We start from the raw sequence: 14,169 nt of genomic DNA, 5'->3' as shown, positions 1-14,169 counted from the left end.
AGTCAGACACGACTGAGTGACTGAATTCAGCAGGTCTCACATAGCTTGAATGATAACCTGCCAGCTGGGCTGTCATCTTGGTGTCCCCATGCCTAGGAAGATCTGCAGTCCTTGTGGGGTGTGTCTCCAAGTGTCCTGAAGGTTGTGGAAAACACAGTTGTCAGTGATGTGATCTGTAGGGTTACACCTCTCTGTGACTGCAAACTGATGCCATGGCTATAATGTAGTCTGCTTCAGAACAGTGAGGTCAGTATTTGTGGGAAAAAGGATGTTACATTGAGCAAGGTAAGATCAGAGTCTTGACATCCCCTCTCCCCCTGTACTAGTTAATTTTCTTTGCATACCCTCCAATTCACTCATCCTGGCATCCTGCTCAGTCCTAAGTGGGGTTTTAAAGAAGCAGGATAGCTTTCCACAGGTCTGCATTCCTACCGGCTTGCTGTAACTCTTGGGCATGATGTGAGGTAGATGATGGGGTGTTTGGGTTCCCTGGTTTTCAAGGCTGAGATGACACCTGGTTTCTAAAGTTGACCCCTCCTCCATCCCTGCTGGAGAGAATCAGCTGCAGCTTTGATCTCCTGATGGGGAAGCAGGTGAGGGAGGCTACCCTGAAGAGTTCACTCCAGGACTCTGCCTGGGGGAACAGCCACGTCTGCTTCCTCCTCAGAAGCCTTGTCTGTGATGAACAGTGTTGATGTCACCACATTTACTGTGGAAATGAGAGTCTGGTTCTAGTGAGTTTTCTGTGTTCTCTGGAGCTGGACTTGTGGCATCCTCCTGACAGGGTGATGGGCCTGGAATTCACCTGTATCATCCCTGTGAGCACCCTGCTTCCAAACCAGGACTGGGTCCTGGGGGTGAGTTGGGACACCTACTGGGGGTGCAGAAAAGTCCTTTCTAATTTGAAGTAGGAGCTCAGTCTGTGTTCGTGTTGCTTTTATAAGTGCAAAGTTATAGGAAAATAAAATAGTTACTTAACTAAATGAAGAGAGAACAGTGTGGATGCTAAAATGAAAACACGAGTACACAACTGGATTATCAAAAGCACCACTGAATCACTTTAGGCTCTGTGCCTGAATTAAGTACAAGGGGAAATGTTAGAAAATGTCCCTGTTCAGAGAAAGTGTTTTCCCTATGTTAGTATCACAGGTGAAGTCTCTAACAGTTAAGGTTCCTTGTCAGATGTCCCAGGTGGAAAGAGCCCTAATGCTGAGCAGATGGTCAGCTGGCCCCCAGCCCAGGCTGTCCTTCCCGAGGACTTCCCACCCTCTTTAAGCCCCAGGAGGCAAACTTGTTCCTTCCTTCCTTATAGAACCAGGCACGCTAAGCACAGGAGGAGGTTTTGTGTCTTTGCCTGTTTTTACCCCAACCCTGCCCCCCACACACACCTGATGTGCCTGTGTACATGTTGGTACTGACTAAACTGTCACCTAGTCAGGCATTTGGATGCCAAGCTAAGGAGTTAGGATTTGAAAACAGTTTGGAGTTTACCCCCTTGATTCTTTTCCCCATCATTTTATAAAGTCTCTGTAGCCTCCTGCAAGATAAGTGATTGTAACTTCCTTTAAATACCCAGGTTTATATACACAATGGAATATTACTCAGCCATTAAAAAGAATGCATTTGAATCAGTTCTAATGAGGTAGATGAAACTGGAGCCTATTATACAGAGTGAAGTAAGTCAGAAAGAAAAACTCTAATACAGTATACTAACACATATATATGGAATTTAGAAAGATGGTAATGATGACCCTACATGCGAGACAGCAAAAGAGACACAGATGTAAAGAACAGGCTCTTGGACTCTGTGGGAGAAAGCGAGGGTGGGATGATCTGAGAGAATAGCATTGGAACGTGTATATTATCACCTGGGTTTTACTAACACATCTTCTCTAGGAGGAGCTTCCCATCTGGCAGTAGTGGTAAAGAACCCAACTGCCAATGCAGGAGGCATAAGAGACATGGGTTCAATCCCTGGGTCAGCAAGATCCCCTGGAGGAGGAAATTGCTACCCAATGCAGTATTCTTGCCTGGAGAATCCCATGGACAGAGGAGCCTGGAAGGCTGTGGTCCATAAGGTCTCAAAAAGTTGGAAACGACAAGCGACTTAGCATTCATGCTTCTCTAGGAGATCACAGTTAACAAAGTGATGTCAGTATTTCCTGCTGATAAAGCACAAGTTATCACTCATCCCAGACAGAGGTCACAGGCTCACTATCTGTTCCTGACAACAGCAAGTTACAGTCTTGTTCATGGTGGGGAATAAGAACTGTAAGGGGTCCTCCCTGCCCTGCAGCCCACCTGTTCTCTGATGGGCAGGAGCCTGGCCCTGGTGCTCGTCGTCAGTGTGCTCTTAGAGAAGATGGCAGGAAACAAATGGTCAGTGATGTGACACCAGACCCCAAACCCACATGAAGTCACTCCAAAGAGAATGGACACTAAGGCCACTGTCAGATTCTAAAAGGATGATGTGTCACATATCCCAGTGATTTCCAAATACCAGGACAGCGCTATCCAGCAGGGAGATATAAAAACAAGCATCAGGTTCCCAGAGCAGAAGTCAAGACTGTTCAAAGACTTCTTGTCTGCCGGGTCCTGAGGGCACAAGGGCAGTGCAGTACTAGGTGGTCCATGACCCACACAGAGGCTCCTGGCACAGGCACAGAGAAAGTCCCAGGATGGGGGAGATTGCAGACTGCTCCCCTTACTCATTTCACCCCATCCTGTGTTTGACTCTGGTCCATTGTAGGGTATGTACTGACTCTATCCCAGATCTTAGGCTACTCATCTAAAGTGGAGATGGCACATAGGTAGCTCATCAAACTTCAGCTTGATGAGGATTCTAATGAGGAATGAAATTTTGGAATGCTACTGACTCAAAAAGAGTGAATAATAGTCATGAAAAAGAATGTAATACTTCCATTTGCAGCAACATGTTTGGACCTAGAGAATATTATTCTTAGTAAAGTAAGTCACAGAAAAACAAATATGATATGACATCATTTATTCATGTAATCTCGGAGAAGGCAATGGCACTCCACTCCAGTACTCTTGCCTGGAGAATCCAATGGACAGAGGAGCCTGGTGGGCTGCAGTCCCTGGGGTCGCTAAGAGTCAGACACAACTGAGTGACTTCACTTTCACTTTTCACTTTCATGCTTTAGAGAAGGAAATGGCAACCCACTCCAGTGTTCTTGCCTGGAGAATCCCAGGGACAGGGGAGCCTGGTGGGCTGCTGTCTATGGGGTTGCACAGAGTTGGACACGACTGAAGTGACTTAGCAGCAGCAGCATCCATGTGATCTAAAAGATAATATGACTCAGAGACATAGAAAGCAAACTTACAGTTACCAAAGGGGACTGAGAGGGAGGAACATATTAGGAGTATGGGATTAATACACACTAGCATGTAAAATAGGTAAGTAACAAAGCCATGAAATTAAAAGACACTCCTTGGAAGGAAAGTTATGACCAACCTAGACAGCATATTAAAAAGCAGAGACATTACTTTGCCAACAAAGGTCCTTCTAGTGAAGGCTATGGTTTTTCCAGTGGTCATGTATGGATGTGAGAGTTGGACTATAGAGAAAGCTGAGCGCCGAAGAATTGATGCTTTTGAACTGTGGTGTTGGAAAAGACTCTTGAGAGTCCCTTGGACTGCAAGGAGATCAGAGCAGTCCATCCTAAAGGATATCAGTCCTTTAGGTGTTCATTGGAAGGACTAAGGTTGAAGTTGAAACTCCAATACTTTGGCCACCTGATGCAAAGATCCGACTCATTGGAAAAGACCCTGATGCTGGGAAAGATTGAGGGCAGGAGGAGAAGGGGACGACAGAGGATGAGATGGTTGGATGGCATCATGGACTTGATGGACATGGGTTTGAGTGGACTCCAGGAGTTGGTGATGGACAGGGAGGCCTGGCATGCTGTGGTTTATGGGGTCGCAAAGAGTCAGACATGACTGTGACTGAACTGAACAAGGAATTTTTTTCAGTATCTTATAATAATCTGTTGCTGCTGCTGCTAAGTCGCTTCAGTCATGTCCGACTCTGTGCCACCCCATAGATGGCAGCTCACCAGGCTCCCCTGTCCCTGGGATTCTCCAGGCAAGAACACTGGAGTGGGTTGCCATTTCCTTCTCCAATGCATGAAAGTGATAAGTGAAAGTGAAGTCACTCAGTCATATCTGACTCTTAGCGACCCCATGGACTGCAGCCTACCAGGCTCCTCCGTCCGTAGGATTTTCCAGGCAAGAGTACTGGAGTGGGGTGCCATTGCCTTCTCCGTAATAATCTGTAGTGGAATATAATAAAAAAAAATAACTGAATCTCTATGTTATATGCCTGAGACTAACATAATATTGTGAATAAACTGTACTTCAATATATCTTTAAAATGTGAGCAATTTCTACCTGGAGAGATGCCAGAAGAATTTGAAGGGAGGCATGTTTGAGGAGGACCTTGATGAAAGAAGTAGTAAAGAATTCTAGCTGTGATCTGAATTTGGTCAAAGAAAGTTTCAAAGATTATTTTTCATTTCCAGGTTGTTAAAGTGAAGTTTGGTGTGAGCAGTTTGTGAGTCATGTGGAGGATCCTCCCTAGAAGGGGTATTATCCCTCCTCCCCTAGTCTGCCCATCAGGAAGCCCCAGGTGTGCCCTTTGGTGGGACTTATGACCACAGAGCCCAGGAGGCAGTGGTTTCCTCCTATCCATCCTCTGTGACTTTCTCTGTTGTGTGTCTATCTCTTTTTCCCCAGCATGGAGCCAGGTACTGTCCCACTTAGCGCCTTCTCTCCGGGGACTCTGGACCATCCGGGCGTACAAAGCTGAACAGAGGTTTCAGGAAGTGTTCGACACATGCCAGGACTTGCACTCAGGTCTGTACATTTCTGGAAATGATTTTAAAAGATGGGATGTGCTGCCTTCTGAGGCCTGACCTCCCTCTCAGGTGGTCTTGCTGGCCAGCCCTTCTCTCTGTGTGCCCCCTTGTCCCTTTCTACACACCTGCCTCCCCTACCCCTTTCCCTCAGCATCCCCTCTGTGTTCCCTTCTTTCCCTCTCACACCCCTGCTTTTCTCCCCTGACAGCCTTGCATTGTCCTTGCATCACTGTGTCCTAAGGCTTTCTGTCCCTTTTAGTAGAGGAGTCAGCAAATTTTTTTTTGGCAAAAAGCTAGATAGAAAATATTGTAGGCTTTGTGTACGTTATCATCTCTGCTGCAACTACTCACCACAAAGACAGGCAAAGATAATACACCAGCAAATAGCTGTGGCTGTGTTCAGAACCCAGTAGTGGCTGTTCTTGGCCTCCAAACTATAGTTTGCCAGCTCTCTTTTCAGAGCATGCAGTGTGGCTGACATGATTGAGGAAAATCATTTCCTGATCATCAGATTGCTGCCCACTTGATATGTATTATTATTTATATCTCTGAAATATTTTTTCTAGGTAGAAATTTCAGATTTTCCTCTAAGTCTATAAAGTTTGGCCTATCTTTCTAATCTTTATTGAATTTTGGAGGTAAAATGGCATTTCAAAAGCCACATGCCAATCTGGTTAGCTCATGGTCATGTAGACACTGACACCTGAAAATAAACACTGTGCAGGGCTCTGTAATAAATATAGAAAGTGCGAGAAACAGCAGAGTTGTGCTATTTGCTGTCTGAGTGCTGGAAACAATCGACCCGGTGAGAGGATGGTCTTCACATTGAATCCCAGCACTGCAGGAAACGCACCGATGAGACCATTTCCTGTCTTCTTTATTAGCATCATGTTTCTGTTTATAACCTGTGGGTTGAATTTTTTGGTGCATACTCCCCATAAAGCCCCTGGACTGATTCCTATGTGTCCTATACATAGTCTTGTGTCAAAACCTAGCTTTCTAGAATCTTCGGGTTCCTTGGGTGTGTATCTTTGCTGTTCTACCTTATGTAAAAATCTTTTGTGGCTCAACTGAGCAAAATGTTCTCCCTCATTACAAGCAGCTAACATGGTTTTTCTATTTATGTAATATGCTTATTATTGTTCACAAATCCAGAGGCTTGGTTCCTGCTTTTGACGATGTCCCAATGGCTTGCTATGTATCTAGATGTCATCTGTGCCATCTTCATCACTGTTGTTGCCTTTGGGGCCCTGATTCTGGTAGAAAGTAAGTATAGATGTGAATAACTGTTTGTGGTATGCTTACAGTTTATAGCTTTGTTTACAGTTATTAAGTTATTGCCACCTCATCTAATATCATATACTGTTTGGTTCTAATGAATTGTATTAAACTGTTTGCAGCATGTGATTCCACAGTGTGGTCTGTATGAAGTCATTTGTGTCTTAATATGAGACCTTTTATCTTTTGTTGAATGGGTAGCAGTCTATACAACTGTAGGAAGCTGACCTTCTGAGCATTCTAGTTAGTATACCATAGTTGGGAGGAGAGGATCAAATTTACCATAAAGCTTTAACTTCAACTTAAAGTTTAGGTTTTAGCTTTATGGCTACTCAAATCTCTTGTGTAGGTGCCTGGTGCCCTGCAATGAGAAAGAATCTCTGTAGCAAAGAACAGTGTCCTCACTGCTGTGTGGATAGCAGGTGTTGGTGTGTGTGGCATGAATTCACCATCTCTTATGATTCCATTCTAACAGCATTGAATCTTTAATATGGAACAATGAAAGTAGTATTTTAGATTTAAAATCACTTGCTCTTAAAACCTATTGCCTTGTTTTTGTGGTTTAAGCTGCAACTGCATTGGACATGTAGAAAGTTAAATTACCTAATGGTTCTTGTAGCCATAATGATGAAAGTCTGAATAATGACATGATTCTTCACCTATATAATGGGGCCAAGTATATGTCAATCCTGATGGGATTAATAAACACATGTAACAGTCTTTCTGAATGCATAGTCATTTTCTCCCAATGTGTTATGAGCTAAATCAACATAGTAAAAGTATGAATAATACTATCATTATATATGAATGATTTAAATATGATAAAGAAGTCTTCTTTGTAAAGTTATAGAAGGAGCTGGACAAGGGTTTAATAACCATACTGACTTGATTCCTTCTCTTCTTCCTTGTTTAGCCTTGAATCCTGGAAAGGTTGGCCTGGTGCTATCTCTCACCCTCACGCTCACGGGGATGTTCCAGTGTTGGGTCAGGCAAAGCATTGAAGCTGAGAATATGGTGATGTTTATCTTATCGTTCTTAGACTTTTCAAATCTCCTTGCCAATAACTGGCAAAAAAGCAATTTTTAGGCAAAATATCATGATTAACAGAGTTTTTTACACCCTATTCCATCTGTTTAAAATAAATGTAAAATAAAATATATATGTGTTTTTTTCAGTCTTATATATGCCATGTCAGCAGGTTTTTATATTCATCACAAACTGTCTTCAAATATAATAAATATCTCTGCAAGAGAAAGGTTCTGAAACCCTGGGGAGAATACAAGCTAATTTCTTAGTGGTTTGTTTATCTTTGTTTCTTAACAAATAAATCCTCATTGTTGGCTCAACTAAAGAATTCAGTATTTTAAGACTTTTAATTTAATTAGTAGCTTCCTCCATTCCCCATTTGACCATCTATTCTTGTGCATGTTGAACACCTGAATTTGCTAGTGTCTCTTCTTTCTGGTAGCATAAGATCCTGCTCAGACTATGCTATCAGAGGTGTGGAGTTATAGCACTTTACAAGATCGTAAATTTAAATCTCTTTTGAATATTTGTACCTTCTCCTAAAGGGAGAAAAACAAATAAAAATGAAAACTTTCCACTTCTCTCTCCTAATAAAGCAGAGAGTGGCTAATTATTAAAATGTGGTTTGATGACCATCAGTATAGCAGATGGCCCTTCTGTAGCCACACATTACTAATTGATGTCCATAAATATTCTTTTGTAAAACAAAATTATCTTATTATTATTATTTTTTGTTCAGGTGTGAAAAGTGGATCAATAAAATCTTTGCATTCATTTCTCTAATTATTTTAGTTTTAAGGTAATGTTGCAGGAAGTAGCTGTAAATGACAGTGTTAGAAGTCTACAAATCACCAAAGGCCTTGTAAAACTCCTACCTCTGTCCCTTGTGATGCTAAGACCTGAGATCTTCTGAATCACAGAAAAGCCAATGTAAAGATACAAAAGCAGAAGGTTTCATTTCCAGTCTCTGAACATCCATAAGCAAGACCCTCTTTCCTAATTCCCATGATATCTTATGTGTTTCAGATGATTTCAGTAGGAAGGGGGATTGAATATACAGAATGTGAGAAAGAAGCACCCTGGGAGTATGAATATCGACCACCACCAGCCTGGCCCCACAGAGGAGAGATTGACTTTTCCAGTGTGAACTTCAGGTACAGCTTAGATGGCCCTTTGGTATTGAAGGACCTGCAACCATCCATATTCTCAAGAGAAAAGGTTTGTTTAAGCCATTTGCCTCTTTAAAATTTAGCTAAAGATTTAGTGCCATATCTGCTATTGAGTTCCTTGTCAGTGATTCCAGAGGATTCTCTTGGATGCAGATTAGATCAATGACATTGTACAGGAATCCTTCTTGAAGACTGACCATGGAATGGGGATCCCAGCATTTCTTTCCCTGTGTGGTAAGCTCACTCATGGTGGTTGGTGGCCCTAGGCCCTGGAGCTGTAGCTTAACATGACCCAGGACACTATATATGTCACCTGATTATTCCTACACAGTCTAGGAAGTGAGCCCTGGATCCCTGTCACCAACTCTCCAATATCTCTCCCCTTTCCTCCTTTCCATCTTTTTCTTCTTTGTATTTCTGAAATCTTCTCTTATTCCCATGGTACTCTCTGGTTGCAGCTTCCTCCTCTCAACCTTACTAAGCTGCCATCTCCCTGCCCTCCCTCCCACAGACTGATTCTTTCTTTAGCTCAGATCTGATCCCTACTGGCCTAAATGAGCTGCTGCTGGAACCATAGTGCAGCCCTAAGTCCACATCAGCAGGGGCCATGGGATGAGCTTGTAGTGAAAAGAGAGGGGCCCAGAATCATGACTCAGTCAAGGGTGAGGAGCCAGAGCCCCCAGGTAGAGGCAGAGGCCAGAGACGCACTCAGAGTGGATGAAAGCAAATTGAAGCGAGCAGAGGAAGACGTGCTTGGGAGACGGCAGAGAGGTTTGTGATCTGGTCCTATCAGTGTCCATGTCTGCAGGTAATGTTCCTTTACACTCATGTTGGGGCCCTTGGCTGGGATCATGGCAGCATCTTGAAGAAGAGAATAAACCATAACACACAAGGTGGTAGGAAGCTCTTCCCCACCTACCTGTCCAGCACCAAGTCCTAACTTACATGCAACTTCTATACCCAGGTCATGTGTTGATTCTCCCAAAGTACCATGTCCTGCCTGCTTCCAGTGTGCACATACTGACCCCTCCTCAACTTCAGAGACACTTTCCTTCTATCATCTGGCTGGAGAAAGTCTCCTCATTTTCATAGTCAACTCTAATGCATCTGCCCCTTCAGGCGCCTCTCTGCTTCCACAGCATCTTATATATTCTTTTAAGATAGGGTATGTGGTATACTCATGTTCATAGCATACAAAATTTGGAAGCAACCCAAGTATCCATGATGAAAGTGACAAATGAATGGAAAAACAAATTTGGTGTAACCCTACAGTGAAATAATATATAGCTTTAAAAAAGGAAAAATACTGACCATCTATGAATCTTGAGGTTATCATGATAAATGAAATAAACCAGAAACAAACAGATCCATTACCATATGATTCCATTTTTTATAGGGTTCCTGGAGTAGTGAAATTCAAAGACAGAAAGGAGAATGGTGGTCCCCAGGGACAGAGGGAGGAGAATGGGCTATTTAATGGGTACATAATTTCAGTTTTACAAGGGAAAATATATTCTGAGGTTTGGTTATACAACAGTGTGAATATACTTAATAATATAATCACTTAAAAATAGTTAAGTAGGTAAATTTTATATAACATGTATTTTGTATGTATTTGTAACATAACATGAGAAGACTTTACACATGGACATCACCAGATGGTCACCACCAAAATCAGATTGACTGTATTCTTTGCAGCCAAAGATGGAGAAGCTCTATAGAGTCAGCAAAAACAAAACAGGGAGTTGACTGTGGCTCAGATCATGAAATGCTTATTGCCAAATTCCAACTTAAATTGAAGACAATAGGGAAAACCACTAGACCATTCAGGTATGACCTAAATCAAATCACTTATGATTATACAGTGGAAGTGGGAAATAGACTTAAGGGACTAGATGTGATAGAAAGCCTGACGAACTGTGGATGGAGGTTTGTGATATTATACAGGAGACAGGGATTAAGACCATTCCCAAGAAAAAGAAATGTAAAAAAGCAAAATGGCTGTCTGAGGAGGCCTAAAAAAAAAAAAAACCTGCGAAAAGAAGAGAAGCGAAAAGCAAAGGAGAAAATGAAAGATATATCCATTTGAATGCAGAGTGCCAAAGAATAGCAAAGAGAGATAAGAAAGCCTTCCTCAGTGATCAGTACAAAGAAATAGAGGAAAACAATAGAATGGGAAAGACTAGAGATCGCTTCAAGAATATCAGAGATACCAAGGGGATATTTCATGCAAAGATGGGCTCAATAAAGGACACAAATGGTATGGACCTAACAGAAGCAGAAACTATTAAGAAAACGTGGCAAGAATACACAGAAGAACTGTACAAAAAAGATCTTCATGACCCAGGTAATCACGATGGTGTGATCACTGACCTAGAGCCAGAGATCCTGGAATATGAAGTCAAGTGGGCCTTAGAAAGCATCACTATGAACAAAGCTAGTGGAGGTGATGGAATTCCAACTGAGCTATTTCAAATCCTTAAATATGATGCTGTGAAAGTGCCGCACTCAATATTTCAGCACATTTGGAAAACTCAGTAGTGGCCACAGGACTGGGAAAGGTCGGTTTTCATTCCAATCCCAAAGACAGACAATGCCAAAGAATGCTCAAACTACTGCACAATTGCACTCATCTCTGCTGCTGCTAAGTCGCTTCAGTCGTGTCCAACTCTGTGTGACCCCATAGACAGCGGCCCACCAGGCTCCCCCGTCCCTGGGATTCTCCAGGCAATAACACTGGAGTGGGTTGCCATTTCCTTCTCCAATGCATGAAAGTGAAAAGTGAAGTCACTCAGTCATGTCCAACTCTTCGTGACCACATGGTCTGCAGGCTACCAGGCTCCTTCGTCCATGGGATTTTCCAGGCAAGAGTAATGGAGTGAGGTGCCATTGCACTCATCTCACACTCTACTAAATTAATGCTCAAAATTCGCCAAGCCAGGCTTCAGCAATATGTGAACCGTGAACTTCCTGATGTTCAAGCTGGTTTTAGAAAAGACAGAGAAACCAGAGATCAAATTGTCAACATCCGCTCGATCATGGAAAAAGCAAGAGAGTTCCAGAAAAATATCTATTTCTGCTTTATTGACTATGCCAAAGCCTTTGACTGTGTGGATCACAAGAAACTGTAGAAAATTCTGAAAGAAATGGGAATACCAGACCACCTGACCTGCCTCTTGAGAAATCTGTATGCAGGTCAGGAAGCAACAGTTAGAACTGGATATGGAACAACAGACTGGTTCCAAATAGGAAACGGAGTACGTCAAGGTTGTATATTGTCACCCTGCTTATTTAACTTTCATGGAGAGTACATCATGAGAAACGCTGGACTGAAATAAACACAAGCTGGAATCAAGATTGCCAGGAGAAATATCAATAATCTCAGATATGCAGATGACACCACCCTTATGGCAGAAAGTGAAGAGGAACTAAAAAGCCTCTTGATGAAAGTGAAAGTGGAGAGTAGAAAAGTTGGCTTAAAGCTCAACATTCAGAAAACGAAGATCTTGGCATCTGGTCCCATCACTTCATAGGAAATAGATGGGGAAACAGTGGAAACAGTGTCAGACTTTATTTTTGGGGTCTCCGAAATCACTGCAGATGGTGACTGCAGCCATGAAATTAAAAGACGCTTACTCCTTGGAAGGAAAGTTATGACCAACCTAGATAGCATATTCAAAAACAGAGACATTACTTTGCCAACAAAGGTCCATCTAGTCAAGGTGATGGTTTTGCCTGTGGTCATGTATGGGTTTGAGAGTTGGACTGTGAAGAAGGCCGAGCGCCAAAGAATTGATGCTTTTGAACTGTGGTGTTGGAAAAGACTCTTGAGAGTCCCTTGGACTGCAAGGAGATCCAACCAGTCCATTCTGAAGGAGATCAACCCTGGGATTTCTTTAGAAGGAATGATGCTAAAGCTGAAACTCCAGTACTTTGGCCACCTCATTCGAGAAGCTTACTCATTGGAAAAGACTCTGATGCTGTGAGGGATTGGTGGCAGGAGGAGAAGGGGACGACAGAGGATGAGATGGCTGGATGGCATCACTGGCTTGATGAACGTGAGTCTGAGTGAACTCCAGGAGTTGGTGATGGACAGGGAGGCCTGGCGTGCTGTGATTCATGGGGTCGCAAAGAGTCGGACACGACTGAGTGACTGAACTGAACTGAACAGATTGGCCATCTGTATGTCTTCTTTAGAGAAATATCTTTTTCGATCTTCTGGCCATTTTTTGATTGGGTTGTTTGTTTCTTTTTTCCCCTACTTCTGCCCACTCCTGTTTGTTTTATGATATTGCATTGTATGAGCTTTTTGTGTATTTTGGGTATTAACCCCTTGTTGACTGTATCAATTGTAAATATTTTATTTCATTCCAAAATTTCTCTTTTCATTCTGTTGCTGGTTTCCTTTGCTGTGAAAAATCTTTTAAGTTTGATTAGGTCTTATTGTTTATATTTGCTTTTATTTATTTTGCCCTGGGAGACTAATCTAAGAAAATATTGATACAATTTACATCCAAGAATGTTTTGCCTATGTTCTCTTATCATGTCTTTTATTTAGGTCTTTAAACCATTCTGAGCTTCTTTTTGTTTATAATATGAAATAGTGTTCTCATTTCATTGATTTCCATGTAGCTGTCAAGCTTTCCCAGTACTACTTATTGAAGATATGGTCTTCTCTCCATTATATACTCTTGTCTATTCTCTTGTAGATTGATTGATTGTTGGTATATTGAAACCTATGTTTTAAAATTGCATTTTTCTTTTTCTTCAACATTGGGAGAGGAGTAGTTATGTTCTATCATGCTATACTTAAGTAAAATTACACATTTGGAGCATCAAAATTGGCTTGCCAAGTTACAGAACATTTAAATTATTATTTGGATGTGACGGGTTCAGTTATCCTTGAACTCATTTGAGAAAGCTACCCTTAGTAATGATTGATAGTGGTAAACAAAAGGTTAAGAGGAAAATGGCCTTTATGTGACTTAAATGTTATGTCTCATAACTTTATGAGAATTAAATGTTTTCAATTAAATACCATGGTATCAAATTAATTGCAACACCTAGATGTGGAAAAACAACTTGTGTTCAGTTTAGAGTTTCAGCCTATTCTCTTGAACATTTACTCTAAACATGACCTAGTGAAGAAGTAAGTACCACTTAACATCAGAAATGTTTTTATAGCTGTGCCATTTGGGCCCATTGTTTCAGACTCTTTTTCCCCTCCAAAATCATTAACCAAAGTCACTAATAAGTAGAAAGACCAAGTTAAGAGGACCCTCCTCTCCCTTTTAATTTTCACTTAGTGGACATATCACTATGCAGTAAAAGGGGTGAAAGTCAGGCAGCTCAAGAAAGAAATAAAAAGGAGCAGAGAAAGATAATTTGTGAAAACAGATTTAGATCCTTGGCAATTCAGATTGGGCTGCCCCAGTGTTCTCTGTGGGTCGTGATCACTAGAATTTGAAGCTCAACTTTTTATTTGCTTCTTTAGTCTTATCCAAAGAGAAAATTGAATTCCTAGAGATTTCTTCTGTACACAGCAATTCTGCTAAAGTTGATTGTGTAGCAGCTCTTTGCCAGCCTTTCACTCTTAAAAAAAAAACTACAACAAAAGCCAACTTCAAGAAGCATCTTAACCTCTCCAGTGAGAGGTTTTGCCTGTCTTAGCAGTTGATGTAATCCAGGATCCTAAAGAAATTCTGGAAGCATTTTCTTTTTTCCCCAAATGTTGCTCAGATTCTGTCAAACCAGCTTGACAGTTAATTTGCTGTCAGGTCATTGCCATCTGGTTTGTATGATATCAACTTTTTAAATTA

At 41.8% G+C, this 14,169-nt stretch overlaps 1 protein-coding gene across 1 annotated transcript in view; it reads left to right on the top strand.

Moving 5' to 3' along the window:
- Positions 1 to 8,927, top strand: part of LOC112449109 (ATP-binding cassette sub-family C member 4-like) — a 67,533-nt gene extending 58,606 nt beyond the window's left edge. The window contains 5 exon segments of the mRNA XM_025000208.1: positions 4,756 to 4,875; positions 6,033 to 6,143; positions 7,069 to 7,169; positions 8,208 to 8,399; positions 8,862 to 8,927. Of these exon segments, the coding sequence (XP_024855976.1) occupies positions 4,756 to 4,875; positions 6,033 to 6,143; positions 7,069 to 7,169; positions 8,208 to 8,399; positions 8,862 to 8,927 (590 nt within the window).
- The last annotated feature ends 5,242 nt before the right edge of the window (positions 8,928 to 14,169 follow it).

This window comes from Bos taurus, chromosome 12 (genome assembly GCF_002263795.3).
Source record: "Bos taurus isolate L1 Dominette 01449 registration number 42190680 breed Hereford chromosome 12, ARS-UCD2.0, whole genome shotgun sequence".
NCBI lineage: Eukaryota > Metazoa > Chordata > Mammalia > Artiodactyla > Bovidae > Bos > Bos taurus.
The sequence above is the reverse complement of the archived record's forward strand: the minus strand, read 5'-3'. Positions and strand labels throughout refer to the sequence as shown.